This window comes from Etheostoma cragini, chromosome 19, assembly GCF_013103735.1.
Source record: "Etheostoma cragini isolate CJK2018 chromosome 19, CSU_Ecrag_1.0, whole genome shotgun sequence".
NCBI lineage: Eukaryota > Metazoa > Chordata > Actinopteri > Perciformes > Percidae > Etheostoma > Etheostoma cragini.
Window position 1 is genome coordinate 1,604,880 of NC_048425.1, and position 16,220 is coordinate 1,621,099.

General features: G+C 39.8%; 2 protein-coding genes across 2 annotated transcripts in view; both read right to left on the minus strand.

The window, feature by feature from the left end:
- LOC117935200 (myosin heavy chain, fast skeletal muscle-like) overlaps nucleotides 1-6,250 on the minus strand; it is a 9,746-nt gene extending 3,496 nt beyond the window's left edge. Inside the window, exons 1-25 of the mRNA XM_034857337.1 lie at nucleotides 6,029-6,250; nucleotides 5,810-5,953; nucleotides 5,560-5,716; nucleotides 5,444-5,471; nucleotides 5,262-5,358; nucleotides 5,057-5,149; nucleotides 4,904-4,967; nucleotides 4,724-4,822; nucleotides 4,533-4,636; nucleotides 4,288-4,426; nucleotides 4,087-4,205; nucleotides 3,535-3,684; nucleotides 3,268-3,438; nucleotides 2,881-3,181; nucleotides 2,678-2,748; nucleotides 2,484-2,571; nucleotides 2,247-2,364; nucleotides 2,046-2,169; nucleotides 1,531-1,667; nucleotides 1,189-1,444; nucleotides 862-1,104; nucleotides 601-777; nucleotides 369-514; nucleotides 191-281; nucleotides 1-99 (exon numbers count right to left, since the gene is read on the minus strand). Coding sequence (XP_034713228.1) covers nucleotides 1-99; nucleotides 191-281; nucleotides 369-514; nucleotides 601-777; nucleotides 862-1,104; nucleotides 1,189-1,444; nucleotides 1,531-1,667; nucleotides 2,046-2,169; nucleotides 2,247-2,364; nucleotides 2,484-2,571; nucleotides 2,678-2,748; nucleotides 2,881-3,181; nucleotides 3,268-3,438; nucleotides 3,535-3,684; nucleotides 4,087-4,205; nucleotides 4,288-4,426; nucleotides 4,533-4,636; nucleotides 4,724-4,822; nucleotides 4,904-4,967; nucleotides 5,057-5,149; nucleotides 5,262-5,358; nucleotides 5,444-5,471; nucleotides 5,560-5,716; nucleotides 5,810-5,953; nucleotides 6,029-6,235 — 3,423 coding nt within the window. The 5' untranslated portion in view covers nucleotides 6,236-6,250. The remainder of the gene's footprint in view (nucleotides 100-190; nucleotides 282-368; nucleotides 515-600; nucleotides 778-861; nucleotides 1,105-1,188; nucleotides 1,445-1,530; nucleotides 1,668-2,045; nucleotides 2,170-2,246; nucleotides 2,365-2,483; nucleotides 2,572-2,677; nucleotides 2,749-2,880; nucleotides 3,182-3,267; nucleotides 3,439-3,534; nucleotides 3,685-4,086; nucleotides 4,206-4,287; nucleotides 4,427-4,532; nucleotides 4,637-4,723; nucleotides 4,823-4,903; nucleotides 4,968-5,056; nucleotides 5,150-5,261; nucleotides 5,359-5,443; nucleotides 5,472-5,559; nucleotides 5,717-5,809; nucleotides 5,954-6,028) is intronic.
- A 6,624-nt stretch (nucleotides 6,251-12,874) lies between these two features.
- Nucleotides 12,875-16,220, minus strand: part of LOC117935201 (myosin heavy chain, fast skeletal muscle-like) — a 9,862-nt gene continuing 6,516 nt past the window's right edge. Inside the window, exons 26-38 of the mRNA XM_034857339.1 lie at nucleotides 16,152-16,216; nucleotides 15,875-16,071; nucleotides 15,487-15,670; nucleotides 15,218-15,383; nucleotides 14,982-15,106; nucleotides 14,582-14,890; nucleotides 14,284-14,487; nucleotides 14,051-14,176; nucleotides 13,802-13,972; nucleotides 13,611-13,715; nucleotides 13,420-13,515; nucleotides 13,185-13,316; nucleotides 12,875-12,976 (exon numbers count right to left, since the gene is read on the minus strand). Of these exons, the coding sequence (XP_034713230.1) occupies nucleotides 12,956-12,976; nucleotides 13,185-13,316; nucleotides 13,420-13,515; nucleotides 13,611-13,715; nucleotides 13,802-13,972; nucleotides 14,051-14,176; nucleotides 14,284-14,487; nucleotides 14,582-14,890; nucleotides 14,982-15,106; nucleotides 15,218-15,383; nucleotides 15,487-15,670; nucleotides 15,875-16,071; nucleotides 16,152-16,216 (1,901 nt within the window). The 3' untranslated portion in view covers nucleotides 12,875-12,955. The remainder of the gene's footprint in view (nucleotides 12,977-13,184; nucleotides 13,317-13,419; nucleotides 13,516-13,610; nucleotides 13,716-13,801; nucleotides 13,973-14,050; nucleotides 14,177-14,283; nucleotides 14,488-14,581; nucleotides 14,891-14,981; nucleotides 15,107-15,217; nucleotides 15,384-15,486; nucleotides 15,671-15,874; nucleotides 16,072-16,151; nucleotides 16,217-16,220) is intronic.

A 16,220-nucleotide genomic window follows, 5' to 3' on the forward strand; every position in this document is an offset into this window, starting at 1 on the left:
CTCTTCAAGTTCCCTGGAGAGGTCAGCTCTCTGCTTCTCAACCTTGGCACGAGCAGCACGCTCAGCCTCAATCTCCTCTTCCAGTTCCTCAATACGAGCCTGTTGAACATAGATTTGATGACTTTCAGTACATTTTCACTTTTAATACACAACTTTGGAAACAAATGTTTTGTGTAATGCGATATGTCACCTGGAGCTCCTTGATCTTCTTCTGGAGCTGAGCACCCAGTGACTGCTCATCTTCAATCTTGCTAAGTAACTGACTGATTTCAAAGTCCTTCCTGTGTGAATTTTAAAGTACATAGAGTTCATGCAGTTGACCGCAATTTTTAAAAGAATAGTTCGTACAAATTCAAAAATTACGTTACTTTTTGATCTTCTCATCAGACTGCTGCTTGTCATTCTCAAGATCCATGATGGATTCCTGGGCCAGTTTCAGATCACCCTCCAGCTTTCTCTTGGCCCTCTCAAGGTCCATACGGAGCTTCTTCTCTTGCTCCAGAGAACCCTCAAGCTTAAAAATACGATTACGAGTTTTTAACCATCACATTCAAGAGGAATGCTCTTGCTTTGCCAATCCAAGAGACTTTGTTTACTTACATCATCCACTTGCTGCTCAAGCTTGGTCTTGGCCTTGGTCAGAGTGTTGACTTTGTCTTCCTCTGCCTGCAGGTCGTCAAGAGTCTGCTGATGAGCCTCCTGAAGGGCTTTCTTTTCCTTGGTCAGCTTAGCAATACTCTCATCTTGAGAGGCCATCTCCTCAGTCAGGTTCTTAACCTAAGTGTGCAAGAAGAATCTTGTCTTTAAATGGTTATCATTATAATCATACTTGATCAGCTAGACAGATTATTATTTACAAACCTTGTTCTCTGTGGCATGTTTCTCTTTTTCCACTTTGGCCAAGGTAAGTTCCAGGTCATCAATATCCTTCTTGAGCTCAGAGCATTCATCCTCCAGCTTTCTCTTCTTGGCAGTGAGCTCAGCATTGATTTCCTCTTCATCCTCCAGTCTCTCAGTTGTCTCTTTGAGTTTGGCCTCCAGCTGAATCTTACTCTTGATGAGTCCCTCACATCTCTCTTCAGCATCATTCAGATTTTCTGATTCCTAGTTAGTTTTTCAAAAAGAGATGTCATTACATTAACATAAAAAAACATGAAAAAGCAGAACTGTCCGTTAGTGTGTACTTACAGATGCTACTTGCAGCTGCAGATCATTCTTCTCCTGCAGAAGGGACACCATCTTCTCCTCCAGTTCCTTCTTCTTGGCCAGGGCGGCAGCCAAGTCAGTTTTCATCTTATCAAAGTTCTCCTTCATAGATGCCAGCTCCTTCTCAGTTTCAGCACTCTTCAGCAGAGGCTTGATCTTGTAGTACACCTTCATCCATGGCCAGTGTTTGACATTCATGAATGAGCGGACATTGTACTGGATGGTAAATATAGAATCCCTGTTAAAAAGAAGTTGCAGTTAGGGGCAAAGTTATTCTTCATTATTCATTCTGCCGCTCTGCACTCAAACTTGTTTTCAACATGCCTCCTCTCTGTCATCTTCACAAACTCTCTTCTCATGAGGAAACCACGGCACAAAGCCTGAGTCATGGTGACCAGAGATGCCAGTTTTTCATCTCTCATCTCCTCTAGGACACCCAGGAGACCGGCCTTGAAGAAAACCTGATCAAAGAGAAAATGGAAATTAACTTCATGTCTGCACCACACACTATTCTAAACATTAAACCAGAAATGACTCAAAGAGCATGTACCCCACACAATCATGTGATCCTCAGATTTACATATACATCAGATTCAGGTTATGGAGCAAAATTCCGTAAACAGTGAAACAAAATTACGGTATTCTAAATGGTTCGTGGCAGCTGTGCTTTTTCTAGAATACTTATCTTTTATGGGCAGTGTTACTAGTCGTTTGCAACATGCTTTATTAATGTCCACATGGTGGTGCAAGTTATCCATTTTCTAAAAAACTTTTTTTAACAGACAAACTGCACTGCCTATCATTTAAATGTTTGCAAAAATTGCAATCAAGTGACTTACCTTTGTGTGTCCAAATTTGTACTCATCATGATTAACATCAATTGACCCAAGCAGCTTCTCTGAAGCCTTCTTGTTGTCAATGAACTGGCCCTCGGGGATGACACTGGCATTCAGCACCTTGTACCTTTTTATGAGAGTTAATGGTCAGTATGATCATTTCTTTTAATAATCTATCATCATTCTTCAAGTATCTATCAATACCTCTGCTTGAAGTCAGCATAGAGAATTCTGCTGGGAAAACCTTTCCTGCAGATTCTGATACCCTCCAGCACACCGTTACACCTGAGCTGGTGGATGACCAGGAAGTTCTCCATCAGACCTGTAAACATTACATTTCTCAATTGCTTCCTTGAACAAATATTAAGGCTCTAAAATTTGGTAAAGCATACCAACAAAAAAATCACTCAAAGAACCTCTTGAGATCATTTTTCTATGTACCTGGAGTCTTTGACTCATTGGGAATCAGGCAGCGCACAAAGTGAGGATGGGTGCTCCTCAAGTTAGTCATCAGCTTGCCCAAGTTCTCCTGTAGATCCAAAATGGTGATTTATATAATGCATATAACTCCCCATTAGAGTTGAGCATACATTGAAATGCTGTATATGAGATAATTTTGCAATGTTAAACCTTACCCTGAACTGTGAAGACACAGTCTGCATGGAACCACCCTTCTTCTTGCCACCCTTCTTTCCACCACCAGTTTCTGTACATTTTTTAAATAGACATGTTATGTTAGATTGGAACATATCATTTACATGAGCACATGCTACAGTTAGTTAAAAATATATAGTTTAACATTAAAATGTATTTTAGTTAACTGTAGTTACTATCATACCCTCAACGACGGGAGGATACAGAACAGCCAGCAGTTTTACTGGGGATTTCTGGTACAGCTGAACGACAGAGTCATTCAGTGGATCCTTGTTCTTGTCCAGCCAGCCAGTGATATTGTAGTCCACGGTACCGGCGTAGTGCACCAGGGAGAAGTGGGCCTCAATCTTGCCCTTTGCAGGCTTAGGCTTCTCAAATGCTTTGTTTTTGCCAAGATGCTGGTCATACAGCTTGTTCTTGAAGGATGTGTCTGTGGCCTTGGGGAACATGCACTCCTCTTCAAGGATGGAGAAGATTCCCATGGGCTTGTAAAAGATGTCAAGACGTATGTCATTAAGTGATACATGAATTCAAATAAAAAGAAATTAGATCAAATTACCAAATTGATTACCTTTTCAATGAGCTCAATGCAAGCAGCCAAGTCCATGCCAAAGTCAATGAAGTCCCAGATAATACCCTCCTTCTTGTACTCCTCTTGCTCCAGGACAAACATAGTGTGGTTGAAGAACTGTTGCAGTTTCTCATTGGTGAAATTGATGCACAGCTGTTCCAAGGTGTTGAACTGTGATGGAACAAATAATTAGTATAATCTCTGGTAGGGCAAGAAGATTCTTTCATGAAAAGTATTGGCCTCTGAATTGTTTGAAATAAAGCTTACGTCAAAGATTTCAAAGCCAGCAATATCCAGGACACCAATGTAGAACTGTCTTGCTTGCTTAGTATCCAAACTTTGGTTGATACGGACGACCATCCACAAGAACATCCTCTCATAGATAGACTTGGCCAAGGCAGGCACTGCGTTCATCACCTGAATAAAAACAAGGATGTCGTTTGTTTAAAATCAATCGTCATGTAGTTCCGTAATGGCGGAGAAAGGTGCGAGCTAAGCCATCCGGTCAGGTTATGGCAACAATACAGAATATCCAGAAGTGAAAGCCAGAGCAAGAACAGGCTTTGCTAAGTTTTGGTGGTCATGATGTTGTGGCCCTCCACGCCATAATGTTCAAGAACAATTGATCAGCTCGCTCCACTAGTGGTGAAGGAGTTGGCTAAGGCAAGCTTAAGCCAACGTCACAACCAAACATTAGTGATTGGGTATGGCAGATCCAGAGTCGCTCTGGGCAGATTCAACAGTATTAAATATATGAGACTCTGGTAGGACCAGTCTATTAAGTATTAAACAGAAGTGATACCAGTTTATCTCAATTACCTGAGGTACAGTCTGTCCCTTGGTGACATACTCATTTCCGACCTTCACTCTGGGATAGCACAGAGCCTTGAGCATGTCAGCGGAGTTCAGACCCAGCAAGTAAGCAACCTTGTCAGCCTCTGAAAATAGTGCAGAGATTTCCATCATGATATGAAACCTTTACTGTTTTTTCCAAGCTATTCACTGGCATTAAATACTCACCCTCTGTGCCATCAGGCTCAGCCTGCTCCTCACGCTGCTTCTGCTTGAACTTCATGTTACCATGGTGGAGCACAGCACCAGTCATCCTGTAGATGCTCACCTTCTCTTCATTAGTGAAGCCCAGGATATCAATGGCATTCTGAGTTCAAAACAGGTCCACACAAACATAATCACTTCAGAAAAATGCACTTAAGAGTAGTTTTGATGTTGATATATTTAAATATTTGAGAGTAAAAATCACTTACATCGGTGGCTTCCAGCTCAGCTTTGTCGTCAATGCTGGCCACAGTGATCTGACCCATGCTACACATGGGGAAGTCGTAGGGGTTGGTTGTGATGAGTGCCATATCTGGAGAGCAAAAAAGGAAGAACACGTCAGAACATGTTTTTCATATGAAAAGAGGTTAAACAATGTGCATCCTCTCAATCTTCTTACCAAGTATAGCAGGGATGTGGCCGGTCATCATCTGGAAGAAGATGTGGTAGCCTCTTTCATCTGAAAGCTGGTATGTCACTCTTGACTTCTCCAGCAGATCTACAAATATTGTTCATAAATTATAGTCTGACCAATTCTCAATTCCAGTTGTTTGTATGTAATATGATTATTATTACTTACATGTCTCAATATCAGCACTAGCTAGTTTGCCAGTCGTGCCGAAATGGATTCTGATGAATTTACCCTGTTTGGAACAAAGGAGTTTTAATTTCCCTCCACATTGGCAATCCTTAACAAGACCTCTTTCATGTGTAGAAATTATTCCATACTTACAAAACGAGAAGAGTTGTCATTCCTAATAGTTTTGGCGTTACCATAGGCCTCCAGCAGGGGATTGGCTGCAATAATCTGATCCTCCAGTGACCCCTATAATCCAGGATATTGAATTACAGTTAGAAAATGTTTTTTGTTTTTGTTTTTTTCTTGTAAAATATTCTATAGAGGAAGAACCCTAAATTGTAATCATACAGTGACATACCTTTGATTCGTCCCTTTTCGGTCCACCAACTGAGATTGTTGCAAAGTACTGGATGACACGCTTGGTGTTCACAGTCTTTCCAGCACCAGATTCTCCACTAGGTATAGACATAGACTTGTTAGAATGTGTTCAAGTTATTTGACTGTGAACAAAGTCAACAAATGTAAACGTACTGAACTTACGTGATCAAGACAGACTGGTTCTCCCTGTCTGTAATTAAAAAACAAAATGTTCTGTTTTACTGCACCAAAAACCCCTTAATACTGATAAATTCTAAGTTGTTTTGGTAATGACTTACCAGTAAGCATGAACTGAAAAGCGTTGTCAGAGACAGAGAAGATGTGGGGTGGAGCCTCCATACGCTTCTTGCCTCTATAGGCGGCTACACATTCAGCATCGTACACTGGGAGCCACTTGTAGGGGTTCACAGTGGCACAGAACAACCCAGAGTAGGTCTGAAAGAGATCATAGAGATTCCAACCTTAACGCTATGTTTCCTACAAGATTAGCAATTCACAATAGTTTTCTCATTTGGCAGATTTTCTTACGTAGATCATCCATGCTGCATAACGCTCTTTGAGGTTATACAGCACAGAGGCTTCATTGAGATGGGTCATCATGGCCATGTCCTCAATCTTGTCATACTTGGGAGGGTTCATTGGATGGACGTCATCTTCTTTAACTGTCCTCTCCTGCAACAGGACATTGGACACAATGAGAACTAATCACAATGAATTCCCTGTTGACCGTTACTTCATGATACTAACCTCCTTAGTGTCCAGGAGTTCAACGGTGACTTTGGCACCATCTTTCTTGATGATTTTTGCTTTCAAGTACAGCTCCTTGACATCGGCCACGTAGCAGGCACTCTTGGCATCAAATGGGGCACTTTGAGCCTCAATTCTCTCCCTTTCTGGCTTACGAAGGTAAACAGCAGCTTTGCCATAAATGGCCATCTCTGCGTCCGTACTCATGGTGGCGGTTTACTTCTGTGGAGTAATTACAAATTTGAGTAATCATATGTGTACAGTATATAAGTAAAAGTAATGTCTTCTAGCCATATGACTGGAAAGGCCAGAATTATAGAGGCCAATGAAATAATTAACATAGTCCTGTCAAATTGAGTTCTGTGCATTATTACAAGTCAGTAAATCAAACAATAGCAGTCTTAGAATGATGGTTTCTGTTCATATCATTGAACAGTTCCTAAATGCCTGGTGTAGTACTAATCATCAACAATATATATTAATACCAAAATATATTTTACATTGTTACTAGGGACCTTGAGCGTAGTTAAAGCCTTTCAGATCGTCAGACAGATTGTCGATGCTGTAATTTCAATACTTCCCCATACAGGAAGAGAGATTCATGCTCAGTTTCTTTTCCTGAGGCTTTTTCCATTTTTCCCCTGTTAAAGCAGTCCGAATTGAAGGTCTGAGGACGTAGTGTCGTATGTTGTAAAGATTGTAAAGCCCCTTGAGACCAATTTGTGATAGGTTTTTATTTTTTAAATGCACTTGACTTTACTTGGCTGATTGTTGTTAGAATTAACACTAGTCGTTATTTTAATTTTGGCGTAATTGGATACAAAACACCTAAGGTCATAGATAAAACACACAAATACTTGAAATAAAAGTTGAACATACCTTATCCGTTCCCCTTGTGAAAAGAATATTGCACTCCACAATCCTATTGAAAACATCATGGGTTAGTTGGTGCTCTGAACAACCTCAAATTAATTGAAACTTACTTTATCTAACATATTTTCTTATATCTCATTGTAAAGATATGTAAAACTAAATATGTATAAATGTAATCTTGTGTCAAAGATGCACAGAGTGCATTGAATACATACATTCATTCTAGCACTGAACTGCCTTGCACTGTATTTAAAATTTAAATGTTAAGTCTAGAATTTACTCATATTGTACTATTCATTCCCTCTCTTCAATTGTTCTATATATTTTTGTAAATTTGTTAATTCTATTTTTATTAACTTAATTTTTTTATATATTTCTTACTGTCTTTCTTGTTTTTTTTCCTATATGTTAACCCTTGCATTATCCTTCGTGTCACGGGTACTTGTTTAGTTCAAGACGCATGAATGCAGGATGGGTCTCGGGTCCCCGGAGGACCAGGCAACGGTAGCAGAAAAATACAATTGAATACAGGAGGGATTCGTGGACCTGAAGGACAAGATGAGGCGAGCGGGAAACGCGTTCAATGCATGATGGGTCTCTGGGACCCCGAAGGGCGAGGCCCCCCCTAGTTCACGTGAAATTACATCAAATAGTACGTGAGGTTCACCGGGGACCCGCAGCTCAACACAAGGGTTAAGTGAGTATTGTATAGTAAAGTATATACTTTAAGAGCAACGATTAATCATAATCAAATTCCATGCTTGTTTACGCGAACCTGGCCAATAAAGCTGATTCTGATTCCAATTCTGATTACATTATATTTAAAAAAACTACATAATGTTCAGTAATTTCCAAAAGAAGACTTAACTAATTGGTACGATGCATAGTAGTAGATCACCTCACCACAAGATGGAACTTCACTGGTCTTCCACCACATGGTCTAAGGCCTCCACATGGACCCCTTATATTCAGTCTGATGTGCTTACCAAGCAAAGGTTGCAGCAGTCTTACTTGCCAGTTATGGTAAGGGTGACAGCTGAGGCATATGCATTTTTCCTGGTTCTATATTTGGGAGAATCTCTACCCTAAGTAAACACCTTTTGATTTCTTTTAAAACATATTAACATATTATGTAAATACATATTTACTTTTTTAAATTAAAGATTATAAAAGGAAATGGTGGTGTTGACACATCTTAAGATGAACATTACTATCTTTCAGATGTTTGATAATTGATGATTGAGATTCTTTAATTTTTAATTCTCAATTTATAAGTGGAAGTTTGTTATCTGACAGACAGAAAATGCATGAAAAGGTAGATGGACATTGACATTATGGTCTTAAATTATTGCGTGCTTGCGCTTGTTTGGTAAATTCTTGACTCCTACTAAACCTACTTGTGCTGCGGTGATTCGAGATGACTAGATGAGATTAGTTTACACATACAGTTGTGCTCATACGTTTACATACCCATGCTTAAGTTGACTAAAAAGAGGAATAAAAAAATCATGTTTTGGAAATTTATCCTAATGCCTTAATTAAAAAATAAGGTGAAATCCAAATTTTTAAGGACACCAATTTTCTTTGTGAATAAATAATGTGAATAAATAAATGTTCTTCTTTAAAATACCGGGCCATAAGTATACACCCCTATATGTTAAATTCCCATCGAGGCAGATGTTTATTATTAAAGGCCAGTTATTACATGGATCAGGATACTATGCATCCTGATAAAATTCCCTTGGCCTTTGGGATTAAAATACCCCCTCATCATCACATACCCTTCACCATACATAGAGATTGACATGGTTTTATTTCAGTTAGACTAACAGTGGGTTGGATTTGCATTGACAGATGATTTTATGGAAAGTATCCCATGTCAATCTCTATGTATGGTGAAGGGTATGTGATGATATGGGGCTATTTTAATTCCAAAGGCCAAGGGAACTTTATCAGGGTGCATAGTATCCTGGATCCTATGCATCCTAATAAAGAGATGATAAAGAGATGATTTTATGTAAAGTACCCCATGCCAATCGCTATGTATGGTGAAGGGTATGTGATGATATGGGGCTATTTTAATTCCAAAGGCCAAGGGAACTTTATCAGGATGCTCCTCTTTTTAGTCAACTTAAGCATGGGTATGTAAACGTATGTGCACAACTGTATATTAGAGCAACAGTGGGGTTGGAACTTGTTTTGTCATTATGTGATTTTGGTCTTAGTTTTTCAGACTTTTGGCAACCATTGCTGAAAATGCAAGACAAAAGAGCAAAAATTACTTTTTACACTTGGCTCTTTTTAAATCATGTGAATTTTATTATAATAGTGATTATTGCAATCTATTGTGTGTATATTAAAACTTACCCAGATATGACTTACTATGTAATATTTTTAATCTCTAAATAAGCAAATTCTTCATTAAATGTAACATATATTTTTACAATTGCACATTTATTATTGCCTTTTTTAAACTAATTTAACGTGATTTTACAAAAATGTCAATGTCTCTGGAAATTTAATTTTGATTCTTTCAGACTCTGAGATGTCTTTTTAAAGGAAATCCAGTTCACATTATAGAATGATTAGGATTAGGCAGTCAGAGTGAGCCAGTTGTCAGCTAACTTGGGCTGCCATGTAGAACATATGCTATCTTATGTAAGCCAAATTTCTTAGGGGCCCCTCTGTCAAGCTCCATTTTGTAATTTGAGTTGTTTTTAAAAGTCGCTGTATGAAGGGGGAGAAGTGGGCATGGTATCAAAGTGGGAGTGTGCAAACCAACCGGAATTTGGCTTTAAACATTAGGAACCATACTGTACAGTAAGTGTTACCAGAAAATCTTGCCATGCTTTGAGATTTGCCCTGGATGCCACAAATTGTATTTTAGTGGATTTTTGTAGTGTGTACTGTTTTAGTGGATATGCAGATATAATTGATTGAACATTTGTTTGTCTGTTCTGGGAATGATCAAAATGCCCCAAAAGAATTATGAAACTGTAATTTTCATGCAAATGTACAATTCACACAATCTACTGTACTACATGTCCCATCAAGTCTAATGTACTGTACAGTAAAAATACACCATGCATCTTTCTAAGATTTCATTGACTAGGATGTTCACTAAGTCTTTTGTGTAATACAGTCTCAGACAGTTTGAAACAATGAATAAAATGTTTTAGCTATGCTTCAGTGCTTCTTATTTAAGATTATTGGATGTCCAGATACCTGTTCAAGGCGGTTGCAGTCAGCACACTGATTGATTTCTCACAGCAAAGCACTCCCCCTTCCAGAGTTTACCTCATTTGGTCAGAGTCAGCGACATGCTATTTAGGTTTTCTTTGAAAGAAAAATTATCAAAGCTTTGTAAACTTGTAAACTTGTTTTTGTTCATGATAATAAATAATTCATGACCACCACACATAATGATCACGGAAATAATTACTGCACTCAAACAAGTGCCTTTCAATAACCGATAACTGATAAAATTAGCTAATTATTTAAAATATGTGGTGGCTCTTAGTTATTTCCCTTATAAAATAAAAGATGCATTATCTGATCATCTTGTACAATGCTCGGCCAGCTTTGCAAGCCCATAAATCAATCAGTTTTGTAATAATCTTGAAGCACGTTTGTTTAAATGGGTTCTTTTAATAACTCGTCCAACATTTTTTCTGTGCTGCATTTCGCCAACTCAATGTAAGTAGATATGTGTCAGCTATAGATATAAATCCTGAGAAGGAAGAGAGGTCAGAGGACGCCTAGTGTTGTGGGGGCGCACATATCAAGCACAAGGCAGTTGTTGAAGCTTCGGAAAAATGCCAGTCTGCTGATTAGTTACAGTACCAGAGTTAGAAAGCATGATGTGAAAACACTTTGACCAGGGCCTAAAGTTAATTTTTTGATTTAAGAATCCACCTGCCTCAGTTACTTTTACCAGCCACTTTTTTTGCCTCATAAAGATGAAAAACAGGAATTGCTCTGTCTCTATGATCCTATCCTGTCCTTTTCTTGGTAGCCTGCTCATGGACATTGCGCCGTCATCTAGTGCTGTAGTAGGGGGACCCGGCTTGATAATCCAGCATAAAGGCATACTTTCCTATCCTGGGCTGGGACACATGTTCATACAGTTTGATAAAGTACTTATGGCACTTTAACTTATCATTGCACCTCCAATATTACAATTGTTCTCAATTTAAGTCATCCTGTACATCTCATCTGCGGTTTTTCCGCCATCCACTGTGTGTGATTGTGTGTGTGCGTGCGCCAGTCGCAGCTCCGCCTGCTGCAAGGAGCCGAAAGGATTGAAACTGCAAGTTTCAGCGGCTTTATAGTGAAAAATGTTAAAGCGTACATTGATATTATATTATTAATGTGTACATGTTGGCAGGATGTAACTCACAACAGAGGCGGGGGAAGATATTTTTGGCTGGAGATGCTGGAGGGCAGACCACTCTACCTCTGTCTCCTTTTAAAAACTCACTCGTCCCACCCCTCCGTGAAGTACAGCTGAGCTGATGGTGTGTACAAACTATATCCCAATATACTGCACAGTGAACTCCAAAAACCAGTGATAAAGTTCTTAAAAAAGTAGGCCTATCTAAATATCTTTGTGAATGTGTGCATATATGTGTGCATATGAACTAAATCAAATCAATCAAAATGTCTGTTAAAACAAGGAGCACAATGCCTCAGGATCGTATTCTAGATGAAAATGTCTTTCTTTTAAAACAACCACAAGTAGATCAAGTGTTAACAACCAGCAGCACGGCCAAAAAAAACTCAAAAAGCCACAAAGTAAAAGACTATACAAAATCTTCCTTTCCAACAGTATGTGACAAATTGTAAAATCTTACAGACTATTTGTTTCTATAAAACATGCATTCATACTGTAAATCACATTCATACTAGGCTAAATAAAGCCAAACATGACACAGTTGTTCCTAATCATTCTGACTGCCAACAAACATGACACAGTTGTTCCGCATATTGGCATGAGCATCCATGCCAAAGTTTGAGTGAATCGGCCATTAGATGGCGCTGTTAGAATTTCTTTAACTTAAATTCTTTTTTTGCTTTGACACATGGGAACCATACTTTGCCTAACTCTTTCTAGGCTGTGAGTCCAATCTGCACAAAAACTTGTATATAGACTTGATGGACCGTCGTGACAAAAGCTATCAAAAGAACATTGATAGTTAACACATTGTGCAAGTTATAGAGGACCAACTTCCTGCAGGTGGCTTAGTACTAGAACTATGGCGACTGACTGGGATGAGGAAGAGGTGGAAAGGCCAGCTGTTGTGTAATTTTGAACCTGCCAGACTTGAGAGGCAAATGAGGAATTGCAGAGAGTTGGGGAAGTCTCCTGGTGAGTTGTTATCATTTAGCAACGCAACAGTGCCAGCGCAGCAATGCATACAATAATGTTTTTGTTTTTTACTGTAGCGGAGAGTGAATTGTTTTTTTATCTAGTGACAGTGATCATGTTGTTAGTTCAGATTATTAGGGGTAATATTATCTAGATCTAGGAATAGAAGACATGCTCACTCCTTTTTATTTGACAACAACGCAGAATTTTAAAATACATCCATATGGAAGCTTTTTAAGGCAGGAGCAGGTGGGGTCACACAGAGACAGAAACACACACAGATTGCTGCTGCAAAATCAATCGTTGGCTTTGCAGTGTCTGAGTGCCGTGCACTGCCGTAAAAGTTGGTGTCTGCCAGTACCTGCAAGGGGTCGAGTGCCTGTTCATCGCTGCTTGCAGCTTTAATTATTATTATTATTATTATTTGTGCCTGTGTTCCAGGTCAGGAAAACACATTTGCTTTTTTCATCCTTGTATGTATTCTTAACTGCCCGTATTGTTCACCTTCACCTCAAATTTTAAGAATGTTTTAAGCGTTTTTCATGTGCCAAAAAAATCTACGTTTGAGAGAAGCAAAGCGATGAAAGTATTACAGACAGAATTTGATATCAACAGATTAACCTTTATTGTTTCAGCATGAATTATTTCATATTATATGATTCAACACAGCCAGACTCTTGTGTGTTTTACTCTGCTGCTTCTTTTCCCTGTAAGAAACACATAAATGGTTTGTTTGAATAAGTAATAGGGGACAATAATTGTGATCTGATAATTTTCTAGTATTTAAACCTAATGCTTTATAAGGTGAAAATGATACTGTAAATAATCTGCTCTAACATATCGTTATGTATATATTTATATAAAAGAATAATTGCATAGTTGGTTATTTTTCACTAAACCGGCGTATATATTTACCTTGCCAGAGTCCCGGCTCTTTGCCCTCAGCTTGTTGACCTGGGACTCTGCGATGTCAGCGCGCTCCTCAGCCTCCTCCAGCTCATGCTGAACCTTCCTGCACTTGGACAGATGGACGTTGGCCTGTTCCTCCTGAAATACAAGACAGAAAAGAATGTAAATGTTCAACAAGATCCATAGTACTACTGTACATTAAAATAATAGGACATATTGTCAAACTTTGTTTTGTCCTTACCGCCTCCTCAGCCTGCCTCTTGTAGGCCTTGACCTTCAGCTGCAATTTGTCAACCAGATCCTGCAGCCTGGCACCGTTTTTCTTATCCTCTTCAGTCTGTAATAGGAAGTATAGATTTGCATGTGTGTTATCAATGGTAAAAAAGTAAGATCTTTTTGTACTGTACATGGTAACTATCAAAGTGACTGTACCTGATAGGTGAGCTCCTTCACCCTCCTCTCATATTTGCGGACACCCTTAATGGCATCTGCTCCGTGTCTCTGCTCAGCCTCAACCTCTGCCTCCAGTTCACGCACCTTCAATAAACAAGACAATAAGTATCTCTCTTTCTTTTCCTATAGTCTTGCATTGGTTGTGCAAATTCTTAACGTCACTATCATACCCTGGACTCAAGTTTCTGGAGCTGCTTCTTGCCACCCTTCATGGCCAGGTTCTCCGCCTCATCCAGACGGTGCTGCAGGTCCTTAACAGCAACCTCCAGGTTCTTCTTCATCCTCTCCAGGTGAGCGCTGGTATCCTGCTCCTTCTTCAGCTCCTCAGCCATCATAGCAGCCTAGAAGATACAGCATAAGATGTTATTGAGAAATTTCTCATTGGACTGAAAGTAAGAACAAATGGATTGTAAACCTACATCAGTGATGGCCTTCTTGGCCTTCTCCTCTGCATTTCTTGCTTCCTGAACAGTGTCATCCACTTCACTCTGGACCTGGACCAGGTCAGACTCAAGCTTCTTCTTGGAGTTCAGAAGGCTTGTGTTCTAAAAGACAAAAAAGCACTTTAGTCATTACATGCCTGATTTTCATGTTATGTATTTGTCATTGGATTTTTGAATTACTGAAGGGTTTACTGATTGGGCTTGTTCACCTGAGAGTGCAGAAGTCCAACACGCTCACTGGCATCCACCAGCTCCTGCTCAGCAGTCTTGCGACTTCTCTCTGTCTGTTCCAGAGCAGCTCTAAGTTCCTCGATTTCAGATACCATCAGACCGTTCCTGCGATCCACCATAGCAGCTTGTTCCTTGAAGTCTTCCTGTGCTCTGACAGCATCATCAAGGTGCAGTTGTGCATCCTAGTGAAAAAATAACAGAAAAATATTCACATGAATGCTTAAATGTACCTGCACTCACCATAGTCTGTACAACAGCTTGTTTTTCTATAAATACCTTCAGCTGCGCCTGCACATTCCTCAGCTGCTTCTGGGACTCAGCAGCCTGGCGATTGGCGTGGCTCAGCTGAATCTCCATCTCATTCAGGTCTCCCTCCATCTTCTTCTTGATTCTCAGGGCATCGTTTCTGCTCCTGACCTCAGAATCCAGAGTGCTCTGCATGGAGTCAATCACCCTCTGGCTGTTTCTCTTTATCTGCTCCATCTCCTCATCTTTCTCTGCCAGCTTCCTGTCCACCTCACCCTTAATCTGGTTGAGCTCCAGCTGGACACGCAGGATCTTAGACTCTTCGTGTTCCAGAGTTCCCTAATGATATCAAAGAATTAAATATTGATATTTACCATTAAACCTTTTTTTGGGATATTTTTCCATGATTTTCCCTAGTAAAAAATAGTACCTCAGCCTCTTCAAGAGCCGTCTGGATCTCAGCCTTCTCGGTCTCCACCTGCTTCTTGGACTTCTCCAGCTCATGGATGCTCTTGCCAGTCTCACCAATCTGTTCAGTCAGATCTGAGATCTCCTCTACAGAGAGATAAATGTGTTTTATATTGTTAAGCCTTACAACGCAAAATAATAACACTTTATTCTAACACAGTTGAATGCTATGTAGCTGTTACATGAAGTAGAACTTACGTTGCAAGTTCTTGTTTTCCCGCTTCATGGTCTCCAGCTGATCCAGAGATTCCTCATACGAGTTCTTCATCTTAAACAGCTCAGTGCTGAGAGAACGAGCCTCCTTCTGTGCTCCCTCGAGCTCTGCCTGACCCTCCTCGTACTTCTGTTTCCACTCTGCCAGCACCTGAATAACGTCATTAATACAGTTCAGTTGGTTATGTGGCACTATGAGGAAAAATAACTATATTTGTTTATATGGCTTGGCCACACAAAGTAAACAATGCTACCTTGTCAAAGTTCCTCTGCTTCTTGTCCAGGTTGGCAGCCAGCCCATTGGCCCTCTCCACATCAATCATGAGGTCCTCCACCTCACTCTGGAGCCTCTGTTTGGTTTTCTCAAGAGAAGCACACTTGGAATTCACTGCCTCAATCTGCTCCTCAGCTTCCTGAAGACGCTGAGCCAGCTTTTTCCTGTTAAAAAAGGATAAGATTATTGTACCAGTGAAACTACTTTATACCATATTAGTTTCATGAATGAAAAACAAATCATTACATTGTCTCAAAACCTAGATGCATATAGGAAAGCACTGCTTTGATCTAAAAGTTATTTTAAGATCTGTATTTGAGTTGTGCTAATATGTTGCACTTCTGAACTGGTCATTGAATGTTACTCACTTGGATTCCTCGAGCTCCTCAGTGCGCTGGATAGCATCAGTTTCGTACTTAGTTCTCCACTGAGCCACCTCACTGTTGGCCTTGGACATTCCACGCTGCAGCTCAGCCTTGGCCTCCTGCTCCTCCTCAAACTGCTCCCTCAGCAGATCACAGTCATGGCGGGCTGATTGCAGTCCATGGGCAAGAGCATTCTTAGCCTGTTGTGAGAAATATGATTGGATTTACAAAATTCCTTAAACTAATACCACCAATACACACTCACTTAAAGGTTCATTACCTTAACCTCCTCTTCAATCTGTCTTTTCAGCTCCTCAATCTGCTGTGTGAATGCCTGTTTGCCTCTGGT